The sequence below is a fragment of the Hemibagrus wyckioides genome, linkage group LG19 (assembly GCF_019097595.1).
Source record: "Hemibagrus wyckioides isolate EC202008001 linkage group LG19, SWU_Hwy_1.0, whole genome shotgun sequence".
NCBI lineage: Eukaryota > Metazoa > Chordata > Actinopteri > Siluriformes > Bagridae > Hemibagrus > Hemibagrus wyckioides.
This window is the reverse complement of record NC_080728.1, coordinates 14,037,203-14,058,720: the sequence shown is the minus strand read 5'-3', so window position 1 is coordinate 14,058,720 and position 21,518 is coordinate 14,037,203. Positions and strand designations below refer to the sequence as shown.

General features: G+C 39.0%; 1 protein-coding gene across 2 annotated transcripts; it reads right to left on the bottom strand.

The window, feature by feature from the left end:
- Nucleotides 1-996: 996 nt before the first annotated feature.
- On the bottom strand, nt 997-15,502 carry cry1a (cryptochrome circadian regulator 1a). Of its 2 annotated transcripts, XM_058416567.1 has the most exons (13): nt 14,428-15,502; nt 9,331-9,439; nt 8,324-8,466; nt 8,001-8,185; nt 7,314-7,402; nt 6,983-7,123; nt 6,546-6,857; nt 5,834-5,985; nt 5,543-5,745; nt 4,779-4,886; nt 2,426-2,503; nt 2,195-2,302; nt 997-1,760 (listed from the first exon to the last, which is right to left on the bottom strand). In XM_058416567.1, exons 1-12 carry the CDS (start codon nt 14,583-14,585, stop codon nt 2,199-2,201), a joined length of 1,782 nt encoding a protein of 593 aa, XP_058272550.1. In that variant the 5' UTR covers nt 14,586-15,502; the 3' UTR covers nt 997-1,760; nt 2,195-2,198. The 2 variants fall into 2 exon arrangements, with proteins under 2 accessions (XP_058272550.1, XP_058272551.1); XM_058416568.1 differs by lacking the exon at nt 2,426-2,503 and having other exon boundaries at nt 14,428-15,501.
- Between the last annotated feature and the right edge of the window lie 6,016 nt (nt 15,503-21,518).

Sequence of the window (21,518 nt, the reverse complement as noted above, 5' to 3'; positions counted from 1 at the left end):
GTCAGACTCACGCCATGCCTTTCTGTCATTTGCAAGTGGCAGGTGGTGGTTGCTTTTAAATCCAAGCCTCTGTTAGGACGCAAGCAGTGAGGGACAGCTGAGGCTATCAATAGAAGCACTTGCGATAACAGATAAGAGCCAAAATTAACCAGTCCCTAGTTCCAGTATTCCTACTTCACACATCATCATCCTGAACCTTAACAAAAGGACATTTCTAGAACACAATGTAAAAGAAAAATGTCAACGTTTATAGCGTAGAGCTGTCTTCTATCTGCTGGGTCATACATTGTGATGTTAAAGAATGTTAATCTTTAATATCCTTTATTTTTGTAGTGCCATAATTCACAATGTGTTGCTTGTGGTATTGTATTAAACAATTTGGACTGTGGAAAACCCTAAAAAACATTCAACCAGATACATACCACCTCGCAACTTACAGGACTTTAAGGATACTTACAAGACTTAAAGGATACTTTTGATAGATACTGACCACTGCAGACCGGGAACACCCCACAAGAGCTGCAGATTTGGAGATGCTCTGATCCAGTGGTCTAGCCATCACAATTTGTCCCTTGTCAAACTCGCTCAAATCCTTACGCTTGTAAATTTTTCCTGCTTCTAACACAAACTTTGAGGACAAAATGTTCACATGCTGCCTAATATATCTCACCCACTAACAGGTGCCATGATGAGGAGATCATCAGTCATTCACTTCACCTCTCCCTGCTCAAAATGTTATACATGTTATGTAAGGTATATAAATGTATCTATAAACAGATAAAAGTATAATGTCATTATGTTAATATATTAAAAATTATAGTATAGTCAAATAAAATACTTCAGGTCCTGCTGATAAAATAATCATCTTCTAACTTTTCAATCACCAAACCCTGTTACTGAGCAATTTCTTGGACATCAGATTTATTCTCGTCATGCTCGTTTTCCATAAAGGACAAATAATTACAAATTGAACTGAAATGAAGAAAAAGACACCAGTGTTATTTACATTGTATTTATTAAACAAGCACACAAAAGTAGACAATTTGCACAATGTGATGATTTTGCACCCTGTTTCAATTACACAGATGACTACTACGTGAGAAGACGCGGCATAAGAAGGTTGAATGAGAAAAGGAAAGGAGGAAAAAGACGGCAACAGTGACGATGTGAAACGGATCAGAGAGAAAGGCAGAGAAGGTGGGAGAGACAGAGACTGAGAAGAGCCTCACTGTGCACAGTAAACACAATCTACAAATGTTCTTTAATATTTATGCTTTCAAAAAATAAAAGAATTACAGCTGATCCACAATGATAATTTATATCAAAAATATATCAGTGGGTCTAAGACTAAATCAAAGAGAAAGCACATACAATAGCAAATATACAGTGTGTACGCGAGTATTAAACAAATTCATATATACAGCAAAGTTCTGTGCCAAGAGAAGTCCTAACTCTCACTGAGATTAGAACATTGTCATGTCAAGGAGAAGCTATTTATTTTTTTTATTTAATAATCCTTTCCAAACTTGGCTAGAGTGCCAGCATCAGCTTGGGTGTAGTCCAAGTGATGATGTGAAGGAGCGCTTACATAAAAGGATCATGCACTCCTGGAGGGGGAAAAAAAACCCCAAAACACCCTGATTCTCCTTAATTAGTTTTATATATGTATGTATATATTTAAGCACTCATTTTAACACACACACCAATCAGTGTATGTGTGTGTCTGTGAGTTCCAGGACAGTGTGGTCACATGTGGGAACCTGTTTAGACACACAGATACAAACATGTCATTTTTAAAAATTTCATCTGTTGAACAATTGCAAGCAATTAGACAGTGAGTATATCTATTGTTATTATTATTATTATTATTATTATTATTGTTATTAATAATAATAATAATAACAAACACAAAGAAACAGAACGTGGTATACTTCAAAAGTTTTATGCTATTTTCTTTCATTTGTTTTATAGTAATATATAGGGAATAAGCACTGATAATGATCCTGAGAATATTTGCGAGCTCTGTTAAGCCATGTTTACAATCAAACGGTGCAACACAAGTCAAATTAAAACAAACCTCTGACCCAGGTTTGTTAGAGGGTTTCCTTGAGGGTGAAATCTACCCCATGTCTTGCGCTCTGTAAATCTAAACTAATTAGTAGCATCATATAAGTATAAAGCAAATCATACAAACCTGTTTAAGGACTGTGCTGTCTCTGGACTTTTGAGCCTGTGGCATGACCAGAGTCCTCACTGTGACGTTTCCCAGTGGTCTGTACAATGCTGGAGTGATGTCCCCGCCCTGGGAAAGGACACAGAGACATTTTGGTTGTATTTAGCAGAAAAAAGAGATGTTTTATATACACAGTGCGCTGCAAAAGACGATCAAATACCGAAACTAAAACTACTAGCTGGAATTTGTTACCTTGCTGTAGCATAGGGCCGGAAAATTGCTGAGCTTCCTGTCTATAGCACACCATCCCACTACTGCTGCCTGAATAACCTACAGACATTAAGCATCATGTGTTACTGCATAATTTGGTGAGCTCCCAACCTCCCACACTGACACTAAGAGTCTCTGAAGTCCTCCAGGGACTGCCAAAATTACAATGCTTTTAATAGCATGTATTGACAAATCACAGCGAAATTGCCCATCTTTTATTGACATCTTGGTTGTATTTGCAGTGATTCTACTCTTACTGACTTTATTAGAAACACCTGCTTATGCCACTTAAAAGCATGTGGATACAGGTTTTCACACTGGGCATGTTTGCTACAGTCGGTGCCCCCGCACTGTCGGTCACTTGATTCCATTAAACTCTTGTGCATCAGAAATGCACAAAGAGAACACAACATGACTTATTATATATTTCTTATTGTTCTTTTTATACTATTGCTTGCTACTGTCTGAAAAACACTTGGGTTATGGCCGTCACATGGCATAAGTCATCATGTCCATGAGAATGTTGCTTTCTTCTGCTTGCAGTGTTTCATGGAACATGTGTTGTGGAAACTAAAGATGCTGAAACAAGTACAGACGAATAAGAGTTCGAATCGAACTCAAGTGCAGACGAGTAAGAGTTCGAACCGAACTCACACCACCGCCTATGCGTAGTCTCAGGTTCAATACTTCTGTGCGCTTCCTGGTTCACAGGCTTTCAACATTACCATTTTTTTCATGCAAACCGTGCTCTGTTTCAAACTGCCAGTGTAAAAGCCTCTCGGTTAAAGTTCATTCTAAACATCACCATATGTTCTCAGGGACTTTGACTGTGGCATGGTTGTTGGTGCCAGATGGTCTGGTTTGTGCGTTTCAGAAACTGCTGATCTTCTGGGATTTTTACACACAACTGTGTCTGAGGTTTACATACAATGGTGTGAAAAAAAATCCAGTGAGCAGCGGTTCTGTGGATTGTTCTGCTTTGTTGATAAGAGAGGAGAATGGATAGACTGGTTTACTCCGCCAGCGAGGCTACGGCAAATGTGTATATGTATATGTATATGTATATATAATATCCTTGAGAATACACCATCATGCCACTGGGCCACTCCCCCTGAGAGTTAGCAGGCATCTGGTATCCTACAGTAAAGTAAAGCCAAGACGTGTCTGAGAAGCTACATGTTCAGATGGACTTGTTAAACGCAGTGATGATGGGACAATTTGAAATAAACTCTGTATTCCCTTAATTCTGACTAAAGCTATATGAATTTTGCATATACACATCAAGCTTCAATATAATATCATCTCCTATCTCCTTTTTATACACAAACCCCAAATCTCCCTCCAGAATGTTTTATTTTATTTAGAAAACTGATTGGGAATGCTAGTTGCTCCACCCACTGATAAACTGTGATCACTATAGCAACCAGTAGTAGGACAGCCTACTGGTGGCTTCGTAGTGCAGCGACTGAAGACTTACAGCACTAAAATCACTGTATGTGTGAACGTAGCATAAGTGTTATACCAGGGGAATTTTTTAGTTGCATTTTGTATAATTAACTTGAAGAGAGAGGAAAACAAGAGGCTGGTGAGGGACAGATTGTTTATAGCGCCTATTATGCTTCAGTACAAATGCATCTTTATTTTGAGAAATGCTACATAAACAGGACAAGCAGCCTTTATGACAAGTGAGGGTAACTTGAAGCAAAAATAAATTTTGTACTATATACACCGATCAGACATAACATTATGACCACTGACAAGTGAGGTGAATAACACTGTTGTGTTGAATTATCTCCTCATCATGGCACCTGTTAGTGGGTGGGATATATTAGGCAGCAAGTGAACATTTTGTACTCAAAGTTGATGTGTTAGAAGCAGGAAAAATGGGCAAGTGTAAGGATTTGAGAGAGTCTGACAAGGGCCTAATTGTGATGGCTAGACGACTGGATCAGAGCATCTCCAAAACTGCAGCTCTTGTTAGGTGTCCCTGGTCTGCAGTGGTCAGTATCTATCCAAAGTATCCATTGATGCATGTGGGGAGTGAAGGCTGGCCCGTGTGATCCCATCCAACAGACAAGCTACCGTTGCTCAAATTGAAGTTAATGCTGGTTCTGATAGAAAGGTGTCAGAACACACAGTGCAGGACGGGTCAGGGCTGTGTTGGCAGCAAATGGGGGACCAACACACTATTAGGCAGGTGGTCATAATGTTATGCCTGATCGGTGTACATATACATTATTAAGATTAAAATATAATCACAGCTTCAGATTTCTTGTGGCCGTAAATAACATGTTTTAAGCAAAAGGATTTCATGGTGTCAAGCAATAAAATATACCAGAGGATGCAGCAGTGTCCTGGGTGGCATCTGCAGTGGGAATTCCCATCATGCTTGTGGAGTTTTCCCCGTTCCCGTTAGGGTTGGACGGCACCATGGCCAGCAGTCCTAAAAGAGTCAGGAAATGTTTGTCATAGTGCAACATTTCATCTCTGCCCCTGCCTTCAAAAATTAAAAAAAAAAAATTTAATAGTGTTTTGCTGTTTACAACATTTACAAACAATTTACAACATTTACTACAAGTGTAAATATCAAAATCAGCTTCACTAGCAGGCACAGAAGTTTGCATCCCTGTTGAGAATCTGTAGTTAGTTTTGTTGAAAGTGCCTCATTAAATGATCCTAATAACTTCAAACACTTGACGCATGTTTACTTTCAGCTGTTCTTTATATTTTAAGAAATTTTAAGAAACAGTTTGCTCCGAGTAGACATCTAAAATTCAACAGGAAGAGTCAGGAAAACAGCTATTTTATAACCTGGAACAAAATCTCAACACACCACTGGAAAAGGGAATTAAACAACTATCAAATGGTGCAAAGAATCACATAAATGAAAGGGAAAAAAACAGAGAATGGAAGAAAAATAACAGGAAAACAAACAGTGCAAGAGATTTAGATAAAACAGAATTCTAATATCATAGCTCCATCATGTTGTGTGACCAAAATAAATAGCACAAAAAAACCCATAGCATTCACAAAAACACAAGATCAGACTACTGCATGAAAGCGCTGTTCATGTCTCACAGCCACACAGCCGAGACTCACCCAGGCCGCGGTAACAGGACAGCTGCTGGTAAATCTGCTTCATGCGCTCTATGTTGAGGCGGCTGGCCTCTGCATGGTGCACCATGGGCTTTGGGTAGTGCACACCGATCACACATTTGGCGGACTTCTGCACACTTTCCGGTGCGTTCCACGGGTCATAAATGTACTTAGCAGGAAATCCTCTCAGCACAGGTAAATACCGTCTACAGGACAATACAAAGCAGACTGGTTACACTAAATCCTACGATAAGATAAATTATAAAAACATACATACAGTTAAATCCAATCTACCGTATATAGTCGCCGTTGGGGTCGGTGCGGCGGCCGAAACCCACTGGGCAATAGCAGTGGAAGAACTGCTGAAAGAAGGAGCTGCAGGAGAGCCACATCCAGCTCCCTGCATTTACACTCCAGTCTGCGTCCAACAACAGCTCCTCAAACACCTGGAGCCATAACAAGAGGGTTACTTTGCAGCAATTAAACAAGGCTGCAGTGACATCTGCTGTGTGCATTGTGTAACTACACCACATGGTTACACCTGCAGTTTTTGTATCTTTCAAGTTCCTCAAATCAGCTGTGCAGAAAAGTATGAATGCAATAACTTCTTTTTATAAGAAATACAAGGAAAGCTGTTCTTTGCTAATGTTTGTGAGCATTTATCTACACTAATAATACAGCCTGTTCACTGGTCAAGTCACGACCTTAGAATTATGTATTTGTCAAGTATGTGATAAAATGCTATTTGCACACACACACAATAGATGCATCTGTTCTTATGGGTTTCTGGTTGTCTTTATAAAGGTTAAAATCTGGGCAAACAAATTCAATTTCAGTTCATGTAATGAATTAGAATTGTTGTGAGGATGCAACTGAAAGAAAGACTGAAAAAAAACCCCCCAAAAACCCAGCTAGTCTGTGATTTCACTAAGGGGACAAGGCAGAGCAGCTATCTCAGAGCCATAAACTCAGCTATATTGATTATTCTGTGTTAATGTCACGGTACCTTCATGCCCTCCTCCCAGCTGACCCACAAGTCTCCACGTGTGAGGAAGCAGGCCACGGCGTGGCGTGCCAGGTGGTGAATCCACCCCTCCTGCCTCAGCTGGGTCATGATAGCGTCGATCCAGGGGAAGCCTGTCCTGCCCTCAGCCCACTTGGCCAGTGCCTCTGGGTTGCGGTCCCATGGGATCTGAACGCATATGGGGTTGCCCTCCATTTTGTCGAAGCGTGGGTTGTTTGTGGCGGCTGTGTAGAAGAATTCGCGCCACAGCAGCTGGCCGTAGAGCGACAGAGGCGGCGAGCTGTTCTTCTTCACCTGAAGGATACAGGCAGGATATAATAGGATAGGAGTAGAGGATTAGTGTGACTCAAGAAATGACTCGAGAGCACTGAGGATATGATTATTGTACTGTGGAGATTAACTTAAGTGAAGATTTTTACCTTTCGGTACAGGTCAGTTAGTTTGAAGTAGAAGAGTCGACACGAGAGGCAGCCAAACCTTAAGTAAGGACTGAGGCCAGTAGGACTAGCCAACAGTGAGTTGGAGTTCATCCTGGGACGCTCAAAGTTAGCCACCCATGCCTGGAAGCATAGTTCAGTTACTATTAGTGAAACTGTGCCGAACTACTTCTTTTTCTAATTTATACTGAATGGGTCTGTCTTGACACTTATGTCTGTATATCAAAGACAGTGCAAAGCCAGGAAAATAAATGCATGTGCTTGGTAATAAAAAAAATAAAGTAAAGCATTAAATCAGTAAAGCATTTCTGACCTTTCTCTCCAGATGCCTCTCGAGCCGTGTAAGGGCCTCAGTCTCTCCCCCGGGCCACACCGCTGAGGACAGCCCCTCTGTGTCGAAACCTGAACACACCAATCAAACCAAGCCACTGGTCAGTTTCATGAACTTATCCTGATATAGCAGAGCAGCTCAGAAAATAGCTTTAAACATAAAGAAACTATTTTTGTATGAATAGGGGAAAAAGTAGCAGATGTTTGTGTTAACTGCCTGGCATAGGCTTCAGATCCACTGTGGAAACAGGATATACAGTCTAAAGCAGTGAAGAGGAATGAATGAATGGATGGATGGATGCTAATTATTTTTTCACTGCAATAACACATTAGCAGTTTTACTCACCCCAGTTTCTATTCTAGTCTTCACAGACACTTGGTTGGTTGATAGTTTGATATTAAATATTTACGCAAAAATCAATAAAAATCTAATGATCTTCTGTTTATAGTTCAAGAGAGTCACAACGCATCAAAAAAAAAATCAATCCTTTTCCCATCACTAATAAAAATGTATTGCTCTTGGTACATTCATCAGTGCCTTCTTGCATTATTGATTTATTCAAAATATCTGGCAGCACCACACTGTATAAATTGCATGGAGTTTCTGCTGCTCTAAACTGGGAGCAACTCAAACATTACTGGCAAGTGAAGTACAATATGAGTAACTCACCAAGCTCCTCCAGGGAAGGAACCCCAAACTTCTCGTCATGATCGTCAGAAAGAGGAGTTGTGCAGGAGCCGATGACTTCTGCTGTGATGGCCTCTGCAGGGGTCTCCACTGCCTCCATCCTGCTGATGAGGGTCTGGAAGCGCTTGTAGGTGAGTGGAGACTGGCCACCGTTGAGCTCTATGATCCTGACAGATAGATAAAAAAGAGTGAAAAGAGAGTGAGAGAAAAATACTGAAAACAGGAACTGTTACTGTCGTTTAATCATGTTCCAATACAGCAGAGAGATTGTTGTGGTTGTGACGGATGATTGTTGGGGTACATACTTGTCCAGATCATAGAGCGTGTGGGAGATCCGTACCGTCACCTCCACTCCAGCCTCGCTGGCCAGCTTTTTAATGGCTGCATCTCGCTCCTTTCCAAACGGCTCTGAGTCATACTCATAAGACAGCCGGGTGATGTTCCACTCCTGAGCGTGGATCAAGAAAACTTCATTAGCATTAACAAGACAAACTAGGCTATGCAGAAAACAGATAGTAATCTTCAATGAAACTAAATCTGGAAACTGCTGTTTGTAGCAAGACTGGTGGATAGAATTTAAATCACAGTGGAAGCCTTATAATATCATTAGCTGTACTCTAGGCATAATGAGAAAAGTGGAACTTGAAAAGAAAAAGTGCTATAATGAACATTTTAGTATTTCAGCAACTGGTCCAGTTTGTTCAAAGCTGTGTAGACTAAACAGACTAATTGTTACATATACCTTGGTGCATAAATGTGTATATATAGCAATTTATCTTTATAGACACTTAGTGTAGGGATATTTCAGTTGTACTCACCCTGTGTATCAGTAATAACACAGGATTCAGAAGAGTCTGGTCTTTACTTGCTTATAAACATGTCACATTGTGTCTTAATGCTGAAGTTCACAGTTTCTTCATGTTAACTAATGCATTAAACTTCTGTTAAGGGAAACTTAATGTGAGTTTTACTAGATATTGTTTCAAATAACTTACATAGCCAATAACATTTATCTTTTAGAACTTTTTTCGGGACTGTTGGAGCAGTGTTTGGATGCTCAGTGTTGTTACTCCACATTCATTTTGATATATCTGGTTTCAGACCTGCCAGACTGCTTGGCCAGTCTTAACTGACTGGAATTTTGCCTTGCGGTTTGGATTGCTGTTGCATTGCAGAACATAATCCCATATTACTTTTTTTTTTTTTTTTTTAAAGCTTAAGGGATGCTAACTTTTGCACTCAGTTGTACACACAAACGCTAGCGTAATTAGGACATCGAATGTGTGTGTGTGTGGGAGAGACGTTGTGGTACCTTGAAGAGCCTGGGGAAGACATCTGTGGGCTGACCCCGGATTACAAACAAGCGGGAGTTGAGTTTGCGGAGGCTGGCGTCCAAGTCCTCCAGACACTGTAGTAAAAACCTGCGGAATATAAAATACACGCAGAAAGTTACCAAGGATGTCATCAAACATTCAACATCTAAAAATAACTCAAAGTTTTAAAGGACCACTGAAACTAGCAGCACTTATGCTTCTGTGTATTATATACAGACTGACTAGAGATATTAAAATTAAGCACAGTAATTCTACACCAACACAGAGGAAGTAACATTACTCTTAATCACACAACAACCTCAACTGAAGATATACACCAAGACTAATGTAAGAAAATAGTTCTTATATAAGGTCAGATATCTTAAGACAAGCTCTTCCTGCTTGCACTGACACAGACAGTTTTACATAAGATGCGAGGTTTTTTATCAATGCATAAAAAGCTAATTACTTACATTAGCCTAATTTATTTAGATTTATTTGGCAGACATTACATTACACGTGAGTCATGCACGCATTTACCTGGATGATTTTCAGCAATCAAAAAAACGATCTAGACACTAAGTGGCTTTTGTTTTAACCATGTTAATTAAACACGTGGAGGAAAATGGCTGACATTTAAATCTCCCACAGTCCTCTGGTTTTCCACCCTGACATTGTTTAGAGTCAGCTTCTCCCTCAAATCTGCTAAATATTGACATTTCGCCAAACAGCAATCTGCCAGTTAGTAGCAATGTTGCAATGATAATCCTTTGCAAAATGATTTTCAAATAATAAACAACACACAGGCAGACTGTTAAATGTAATAGCAATTAAATCCAGTAGGCTAGACAGAGTGATAACAAAGCACATACATAAACTTCACCATATGCTAAGATGGTGACTGTAGGTCATGTCCAACTGCTAAATTAAATTAACGCACTCGTTCTAATGTGTTCACATTTCTATAAAAACTACTTACACAGGGCTGCTCCATATAAAAGGAGTCATGCTCAGGATGCCACTAGGCTTCTGTTTACATTTTTGAAATTAGCTCCACCTCTGGTCAGTATCTGAGGTGCTTAGCCCCGCCCCTTTCCTTTGCAAATTTGTACAGAATGCGGCAGGCTCTGAAAATAGCAAACTGCTCATTCATTTTTGTAACTTATGTGACAAATGTGGTTGAAAAGAAATATTATTTCCATATAAAAGCCCCATCTGGTACAATTTAGTATACATTTTATTTACGACCACTAATTACATCGTATTATACTACCGCATGGCTTAATTCTCAAATCTGATTGGTCAGAAAATTCATTTTCTATAACATATATTTTACTCTGTACTGTAGTTTTTTTTTTTTGTTTTTTTTTAAATGCTCATTCGTCTTTATCTATAGTAACAACTCATTCATAAGCACTTGTATGGAGGACGTGCCACATAATCCAAGACTAATAACGAATAGATTTTTAAAAACATGTCATTGGTGTGATAATAGATTTTCTAACATACATGTGAGCATATTTAACATGTAACCTGTAACTAAGTTGTCTCAAAGATGTTCCATAATATTAACTATGACAAACAATTTAAAAGCATGATTCAGTAATAAATGATAAATCTGCGATCACTGGCAATGTGATGAAAACAATCCACTTCAGGCTGCTAACACATCAACCCATAATGGATTCTTTTTGTCTAGCAGCACGATCTGACGTGTGCCATGCGTTACTTACGTAAAAGCTTCTGTTTCAAAAACAAATTTGATCAATTACTACACCCAAATCTCAGAATGTGGAAATACGTTTCTTGCTGCTGTACAGCTCTGGATTATACACACATATGAACACACAAAGGACTGATCATTGTGTTAGAACTCCTGTTGCCCACACTAACCAGAGCATATTTTCTAACCGAGTGACACCCACAGACACAAGTCAGAGACATGTATTACGGCTGTTGCCAGGTAACGGGTTCAGTAGTGGCCTGTATTATCCTGGTAATAACTGGGCACACTGACAATTTGATCATATCTCCTCATGTCTACATTATACCAGTGAATTATTGACACCCTACACGAAAATGAGTAACAATGAATCTATGAAACTCAGCTTTTGACTCTCTGTACAGTTTTCTTTTATTCCGATAGTTGTTCATATTTTCTAGTTCCATATTTATCACCACCTCCACAAAAATATATATTTGAGGCCTACCTTGGGAAGAATAAATTTACAAACTTCTGGTCAAATCCAACGAGGTCTAATACACTTGGCGAGGATTTTGGACTCATGCAGAATGATTAGCTGTGTGCAATTGTAATTGCAGTGTGCAATACATATATTCCAGATGGCCATTTCTGTGTTGGTTTGAAGGCTTGCTTAGGTTATAATCTGTTTTCTGCCAAATGTGTCCTCGACTTGGTTATGAATTGCTTCTTCACATCAGAGGAAGAATGATAACCTTAACCCTTGCCAGTTGGTAGCTGCTATATGATAGAGGAGACCTGGCTGATGGTGCCTCCTATCACACAACAGCTATTAATCTCAAGGGTGAAGGCTAACATGTGCTTCCTTTGATACATTTGAATCTAGCCAACAAGATGCTTTTTTGACCCGTTATGTCACAGGGAAGTGTGCCGCATGTGGAGGAAAACACTCTCTCTCCATTTCACAAATAGCATTGTCAGGATTCAAACTCTATCTACAAACATATCTTAACCTCAGAATAGAGACAACCAGGTTTAGTATGTTCAGTATGTTTATATGTCCTCTTCAGAGAAAAATGTCAAGTATTCCAGACTTTTTACTTTTTTATAAATAGAGCTATAGTGTGTCATTAAGAGGCATTTGTTTCTTTTGTGTTGGAGCTTTCGATTCCCACAATCCCATGTTAATAGCCCATGTTAAAGGAACTGAGAAAATTGAAAAATATTTTAAGTGTTATAAATACCATTTTTCTACCTATTAAAAAAAGAACAAAAGTTATTAGAAAGATATTAGAAAACGTTTGTTCAAGGAGTGAAAAATTTTGGGCAGTTTATATATATATATATATATATATATATATATATATATATATATATATATATATATATATATATATATATGTATGTGTGTGTGTGTGTGTGTGTGCACATATGTGACCATATGTTGCCAGTTACAAATTGCTTGCATCATACATGTTACAATACGTCAAATACCAGACCGTCTGAGTCTCCAGGAGTCAGAAAAGAAGGTCACAGTGCTCCCTAGACTAGGTATGAGTATGCAGACATAGACAGGTGAACGGCTTGATACGAAAGCAGTACAGCATGTCTGATCTTGCTGTGATCATAGTGGTTTCAGATCTCTCTCCACTCTGCTCATTAAAAGCTCAGACACTTTCTGCTTCATTAGCATGCGGAATATAGGTTTGCTTTACTTTTATTTCGTTTTTAGGGAAATTTTTAAAAAAATTTTAATGAATTTTAGTGACAGATACCACCTGGCTATTAGTACTGAATAAACATTATACTTTTTACTTGTCCTCTAAATATATGAATACTAGTACACAGAATTCTTAAGACTGAGAAAGTATGTAAAAAAAAAGAAAGTGAAGTACTTGTCTTTAGTGATAGCATGTTATAGAAACTTTTTCCTGTCCTGTTCAACAAGGTACGATCTGCTGAACAGTAAGTAGGTCACCAGGGGTATGCCATATATGGCTGCCATTACTTTTGCCTCTTCATATCACACTGCCCCACTTTTGCAACTTCTACAATATACACACGAGGGCAGTAGGTGACACGATGCCACCAAACATGATGTTATATCACCAGAATACATAACAAGATTCATTAACCACACCCATGCTTTGAAAACACAGACAGCTGATTTCTGCAGAGATGATGGAAATAGACGAAGCACTGGATAATGATCTTAAAGTGGCTTCGAATATGATTTTGGTGAAATAACGTGTCAGTAAATATGTCTCAATCATCACATTATGAAATTATTGTCAAACTTGTTGAGGTGTGGTACAGTCCGAGTTGAACCATTCCAGGACCTAGAGAGTGAGTGTTATTTTTGTTGCCTTACAATTCATAATTAAAACACTAGGTTTATAAATTAACAGCATAAAACTAGTCAGGGTAGTTTTTGACTGTGCCAAACAATAAATGTGTGAAAGGGGTCCAAATGTTTTATTTTCTTGGTGCACCTGCATGCTCAGTGTTGCCATCTAAGTGACTTTGTTGACCTCTTTATTTCAAACAAGTGCCTAGTAACAAATCTAAAAAATTTGCTGAACAGACAAATATTGAATGTCCTGCACTTGATTCAAAGAGCACCTGCTACTGGTTGAGTGACCATGTTCTGTTGACTCAACGACTGTGGCAATAAAGATAGGCTGAGTTGCTCTTATGTGAGATGTTGTTCCCAACCACAAATCAGTGATTTGAACAGGAAGTGATTACCATTGTTTGCCAATGACCAATAAGTCATCGCCATTGTTTAATGACCAATTACTGATCATCATTGTTCTCAACAACCAATCACTAAGCGCCACTATTCAACAACCAATCACTAAGCCACTATTCAACAACCAATCACTAAGCCACTATTCAACAACCAACCACTGATCACTATTGTTTCCCAACAACCAACCACTAATCACCATTGTTATTTAATGTTATATAGAAGTAATAAAAGTTCACTATTAGTGATATACACAGTCAGTTTTTACTCTATTTTATGAACAGTTTCATTTATGGAGCTAAGACTCCCTCTTTGTTCTTTAAGATAAGATATATTACATTATTTTAGATTACGATCAAACTCTTCTATTTTAAGTCTCGCCAAAACTCTATTATTTTAAATCTTTCCAACAAAATCATGTAAGTTTTGATATGCAAATTAGTCGATGACGTCATCTGATGACTCGTAGCATCCTTTTGAGCATGCACTAGCTACTTTCCCCTAAAAACAAATAGCAAGACTGCATGCATACAAAATGGTCTAGCATACTGATAAACTTTAAGTGAAATATCTCCAACTCCCTCACTCTCACTTTAGCAGCACGCTGATGTTTACACTCTCAGGAGGTACAAGGAGCTGCCATACCTCCACCTGTTGATTCCGACGTTGGACGATCCCGCAAACCAGGGGTCGAGGATGTAGACACAGCGCACAGTATCCGCTCCCCGGATCGACTCTTTGAGGGAAGGATTGTCGTGGAGCCGCAAGCCCTTCCTGAACCAGTGGATTGTATTTACGACCATTACTTCACCGGAAAAACCCTTTATAATTCAATATTTCTGCCTCACAGATCTGTTTGCAGCACTATATGCAGTCCCAATACGTGATGAAGGAAAGCGTGCGTTCAAGTTATTGTCTATGCAAAAAAAAAGTATAAAAGAAGTGTTAGATTCTTGAAGTGAATGAAATTATCCTTGCTCTAACAAAAGGCTTTCCATGCTGACAAAGCTTTTAAACACCGGCCGCAATTGAACCATTTGGCTACGAGTGCGTTGTACACGCGCGCAGCAGTATACACGGCGGGGTTTAGGACCGTGACGTGCACTGTACTTCCCTGTTGTATAACTTGTTTTTTTCTGAATCAGAAAAATTAAGAAAAATGTGAAGAAATGCGATATTAGGTGATCAGTTTGTCTGAATAGTGTATCCAAAAGCAAAATTCTTTCTTAGGTGTGTTTAGTTGCTCGTGTTTCGTTGTACAAGCGCGCAGCTGTATACACGGCGGGCTTTAGGACCGTGCCGTGCACTGTACTTCCCTGTTGTATAACTTGTTTTTTTTTCTGAATCAGAAAAATTAAGAAAAATTTGAAGAAATGCGATATTAGGTGATCAGTTTGTCTGAATAGTGTATCCAAAAGCAAAATTATTTCCTAGGTGTGTTTAGTTGCTCCAGATCCCCACGCTGTCTCTTCGCCAGCACGCACTCCGAAACTGTAACGGTTATGTAAATATTAACATTCGCCAAACACTCAGTGCCGACGTTCCGGGCGGCTGAACTAGGTCTCTAACGCACAACACGAAGAATAAACATCCATCTGATAGATTTCGGCGTGAATTCTTAAACTGGGTCCAGTTGTAAAACGCTTTCCCCTCTTGTCCCACGTAGAAGCTCCAGCGCACTTTCGCCCATGTAACTCGCTCGCTCCACCCAGACTACCGCGCACGTGGACCGAACCGCTTCTGATTGGCTGTTGCCGGGCATGACGTAATTGATCCCAAAGTCACGTTCTTCTAGTGTGATTGTTCGGTCTCTTGTATTTTCCTAAATAAATTATCAATACACACACAGAACAACTCATAAAATGACAAAGAAATGATTAATACACATTACTGCATGTGCTACACATGTTAATCGATGTATATATTTTGATCCTCAATCAAAATAGCAACGTAAACGCTGTGTTTCTTTATCTCGATATTGATAGGCTGAGTGTTAAAGTACCCGGATGAGCACACGATCTCGGGCATGAACGAAGACGGAAGCACTGTTTTGCGCATGCGCCCGACCAACGTGTGCATTCTCTCCGCTTGCGTACTGCGCCTCTGTGTTATAGTATTATCTACTCTATTATAGTAGTAGCATACGCTCCCCTTTCCTAAATTAAGCCGTATTGCTTTACCTATCTCCAGGTAAAAGCCTTGTGACATAAATAGTTATCTTTGCCGTGTATAAGTAACTTTCCCGAGAATTGAATGATCAAGCGAACATAATTATATCCTTATGTTATTTAGGCTGAAAACACTGTAATTCAATCTTTACCACAACAAAGCTCATTTAGCACACAGCTGTTAAAATATTTTCAGGAACAACTGCTCATGCCTAGTTCTAAAGCATTGCCGTTTGAATATATACACTATATTGCCAAAAGTTCTGGGACACCCCTCCAAATCATTGAATAGAGGTGTTTTTCACGGGTTGGGCTTGGCCCCTTTTAGTTCTAGTGAAAAGAACTCTTAACGCTATTAATGCTACAATTTCAATGCTTCCCAACTTTGTAGGAACCGTTTGGGGATGACCCAGTCACAAAGCAAGGTCCATAAAGACATGGATGAGCGAGTTTGGTGTGGAGAAACTTGACTGGCCTGCAGAGTCCTGAGCTCAACCCCATAGAACACCTTTGGGATGAATTAGAGTGGAGACTGTGAGCCAGGCCAAAACTGAGATGTCTGCCTTTACATGCACATGAATATAACATGGAGTTGTCTCACCCTTTGCAGCTACAGTATAACATCAACTCTTCTGGGAAGGCTTTCCACAAGGTTTAGGAGTCTGTTTATGGGAATTTTTGACCATTCCTCTAGACGTGCATTTGTGAGGTCAGGCACTGATGTTGGACGAGAAGGTCTGGCTCGCAGTCTCTGCTCTAATTCATCCCAAAGGTGTTCTATCGGGTTGAGGTCAGGACTCTGTGAAGTTCCTCTACACCAAACTCACTCATCCATGTCTTTATAAACCATGCTTTGTGGCCTGGTGTGCAGTCATGTTGGAACAGGAAGGGGTCATCCCCAAACTATTCCCACAAAGTTAGGAGCATGAAATTGTACAAAATGTCTTGGTGTGGTGAAACATTAAGAGTTCCTTTCACTGGAACTAAGGGGCCAAGCCCCTGAATTCAATGATTTGGAGGGGTGTCCCAAAACTTTTGGCAATACAGTGTAGATTTAAGTAATTTGTACAGAGTTTTTATTTCTATTTATTTGTACACAATTGTTTGTCTTGTTTCAGGCAGAGCTGTATTTTGGTTGATTGTGTTTGTGTTCTCGGATAGTTGAATTTGAAAAAAAAAAATTGTATAGATTACACGGATAGAATATACACGTGCATTACTGCTGATGGCCACTAGTGGGAGGCAAACGTATATTAAATCTACATTTCTTCCTGACTCCAACTATGCAGCAACAATGTTTAATAGAATATGATTTCTGTACATTAACCGTCTTCAGCCCAGAGATAAAAGAGGACTAGATTAGGACAGGATTTGACTTGAAAACTGGATTAGTCAATGGCCTACTAACAAATGACACTCTTTTAGCCTATTTCAAACAGCAAATATATAGATGTGCGTGTATATCAACATGTGCATGAAAGTAGAGTGCAGTAAAACAGATTGTTTTATTCATTTCATATCACAATATTTGAATTCACTAAAGAACAACACATTATACCCTTTTATCAATTTATGATTGCATTTAACATTATGAAATGAAACAGCCTTTATTTGTCACATATATATTACAGCACAGTGAAATTCTTTCTTCACATATCCCATCCTTGGAGGTTGGGGTCAGAGCGCAGGGTCAGCCATGATACAGTGCCCCTGGAGCAGAGAGGGTTAAGGGCCTTGCTCAAGGGCCCAACAGTGGCAACTTGGCAGTGCTGGGGCTTGAACCCCTGATCTTCCAGTCAACGACCCAGAGCCTTAACCACTTGAGCCACCACTGCCACATTATGGAATGTCCTTGAAAAAAAATTAATTCCTTTAATCACTAATGTTATGTGATCTAAAACAGTATAGTATGTTCACACTCCAGCTTCTTTTTTCTGTCTTTTGAGGTTGATGAGATCTTAGCATCTTTTCCATGTTACCAAGAAACAACAAAGAACAAAGTCCTCTGTCCTACTATACCATATACAATATGTATTTGTTGCATAACAGCATGTTTTTACATATTATAGTCATATAAACCTTTTTTTAGTACAGCCAGATTGGTATAAAGGGTTTTAAAATATGGCTTTTTGACAGCATGCAGTGAGAAAGTGCTCAGTATAATTAAATTTACATTTCTTTATTTGGCAGGGACTTTCATCATCTGAGATGAGACGCAATCCAAATCATGCAGATGGGCAGTTGAGGGTTGTGTCTTAACCACTGTGCCTCCAGTGCAGTCTGTGTGTGTCGGTGTGTGTTTGTCTGTTTTTATTACTGAGATTAAGATACAAATCATTAAATGTCTGTTATTCTCGTTAATGTGCCAGATATGGGTATTTTGAGTTCATTTACATAACATCCTGATGACGGAACACCCAGACATTCACTCTCATGGCATCATTATGCAATTCTCTTAAAATCTTTTTAATTGGTCATAATGACTGGAATGTTAATTAGTAAGACTAGGTGTACCATTTCATTAGCATAATGATGCTTTGCATCTTGCTTGTGAGAAAAAAAAAACAGCATGTGTCTCACAACCATGACTACATGCCATAAGACATTTTAATGTTTCCAGGCAACCAGAAGTCATGGAAGAACATGCAGCAGTAACTCAGTTATAAGGCAGGATGTCTGTGGCCCAGCTAGTTACTGCTCTCACTGCATGTACTCGGTAAATCACAAATTAAATGGTAGGAACTTGAGCACACAGTTGAAATATTTATGCAGTGTAGCCACCATGCAGTTTGCTAATGAGCACTATGGTTTCAGTCAACTGAGGAAAGTGGCTATATGACTCAAAATATGTCACACCTCTAAAAATACATGTTGCCACCAATGTGGAATTTCAGTTTAGGACACAAACATTAATAATAATGATATCTTTGCATGATCTGCATAATGGCTTAGTTTTTGAAGGTTTGAATTCTATAATGTGATGACTTCACATCGAAATGACACCAAGTTTTAACACAATGGCATTCTTTGAACTAGAAAAAATTCAGGCTAAATAGCTAAGACATCCCCTACTAAGTTAAGTAGCCTTTATTTTGTCACATACACATTACTGCAAAGTGAAGTTCTTTCTTTGCATATCCCATCCTTGGGGTCAGAAGACAGGGTCAGCTATGATGCAGCATCCCTGAAGCAGGGGGGTGGTTGGGGGCCTTGCTCAAGGGCCCAACAGTGGCAGCTTGGTGGTGCTTGGGCTTGAACCCTGATCTACCGAGCAAAAACCCAGAGCCTTAACCACTTGCGCTACCACTGCAATTGAAACAGCAATGATGATATCCATAGGGAAATCTGTATGGGGTGTCCTCAAAATTTATGATTTTAATGAAATGAAATTACAAATTTAATGAGATAATTTTTTAATATTTTGAATACCGGTGCTTTGTGTTAAGAGATGACCAGTATTATCATATAGATATCCATAAGGCTCTCATCTCTCGCTGGATGTATATTCCTCCACAAGCAAAATGCACTTGCAATGTTTCTGACATTTCCTAAAGCTGTAGCTCATCACGCCAACTGCGCCTGTTAAATGCACTCTGTGTGAAGCACAAATTGAGGTTTAAAAGCCAGTGTGAAGTGGTGCAAATGGTCAACCACAGACATGTCAAAAAGCATGGGAATTGTAAGTTCAATAGCAAAGAAAATGTGTCAATCAATGCAAACCTTGTTAAATAAATGACCCAGCCTCAGAAAAAGTAGGTGCTGCAGAGAGTATTGTGCCATTTTATTAGTAATTGCTTTTAATGAAAAGATGGCTGTGTACAGAATGGGCTGTGTGTAAAAGTGGATGAAGCTGTGTTCCAGTTTACTTCTCTTCACATGTGTAAAATTGTAAAGTAAATATCATTGTTGCCCTATCCCAATTTAAAAAAATCAGAGTTCAACTACACAGTTGGTAAAATGGTCTCCTGTTGTTACATAGATTAAAAAATGATCTATGAAAATGAACAAATAGTCGAATTATGTGGGAAACAATGCACATGGCAGCATAGCGCTAATCAACACCTGCTTTTGGAAAAGACCAAACAGACTTGAGACCAAAATTAAGACTGGCAGCTGCAAACTACGTAGAATTTTGATCAAATTGAAAGCATCTCCATTTCCATTTACAGCATTTGGCAGATCCTCTTATCCAGAATGACTTACAAAAGTGCTTTGAAGTCTCTATCAATAATATCATCTTGACAGTGGTAATATAAAAAGAATAAGGCAACACTATCTATCTATCTATCTATCTATCTATCTATCTATCTATCTATCTATCTATCTATCTATCTATCTATCTATCTATCTATCTATCTATCTATCTATTCATGTTAAGGTCTTTCATGGTTTGAAGCTAGTGACTCAGCTGTTCAGACATCTAGGGGAAGATCATTTCACCACCTAGCTGCCAGAACAGAGAAAATCTTGATGCATACCTTCCTCATAGAGATGAAGGAATTAGTCGAGTAGTTCTAAAGAATCTGATAGACTGTGGTTCACTACTGGGAGCGATAAGTGCTTTGAGGTAAGGGGCGCTGGTCTGGCTTTGTAGGCAAGCACAAGTGTTTTAAATCTGGTTGCAGGCAGCTACATGAAGCCAGTGGAGGGTGCATAGCAATGAGGGTGGTGAGGAAGGAACTTATAGAGGTTGAAAACAAGTGGCACAGCTGCATTCTGGATCAGTTGCAGAGGTCAAATGGCAGAGGCAGACCTGCCAGCTGCAGTAGTCCAGTCTCAAATGATAAGGGACTGAAAAAAAAAGCACCTGAGTGGCTTGTCTAGGTAGAAACAGAAGGACTGAAGTCCAGTTCTAATACTCTAACAACATGAATTCTATTCCTAAAAGAATTTGTGTGGACTAGTTTTAGGTTTTGGCTGTGTTTTTGTGCATGCCATCCATGCACAAAGCACTTAGTAGTGGCATTGAAAAGTTCATTGTCAGCCAGGTTCAACTACAGAAACTAAAAAACTCAAAAACCGACCAATGAATGAAGCATTCACAAAATCCATTAAAATGGTGGCAACTGGTGAACCTGTTTCTGTGATGTTACTTACAAAATCCATTGAATATAAAAACTTACAAACCAATCCGATAAAATTTTGAAGCTTGAGGCTAGTATGAGTGTTTGCTGTAAACATTCTATGCTACTGCCGCTATGACAAGCATAAAAATCACACGTATCTTAAATTCATTAACACTTATCTAATGTGCACTTATCTAATATCACTTTGATACAGGTATCAGACGAAAAAAAGATGAAATACTTCTCAGTGTAAGGAGTTGTTCAGCCAGTCTTGGAAAATTAACAACAAATCCATTATGACTGTGTTTTACAGTGTAATGTAAATGCAACAAATGAGCTCAGGCTACTGAATAAACTGACATATACATGCATACATACATACAGATATAGACTAGACTTAATTGCATAATGGAGGTTTGTAGAGGTTTTTTGGGAGAACCCAAAATGATCTTATCGGACATTTGTTTTATTCAATTCACATGATACAAAATGATGGATTCAG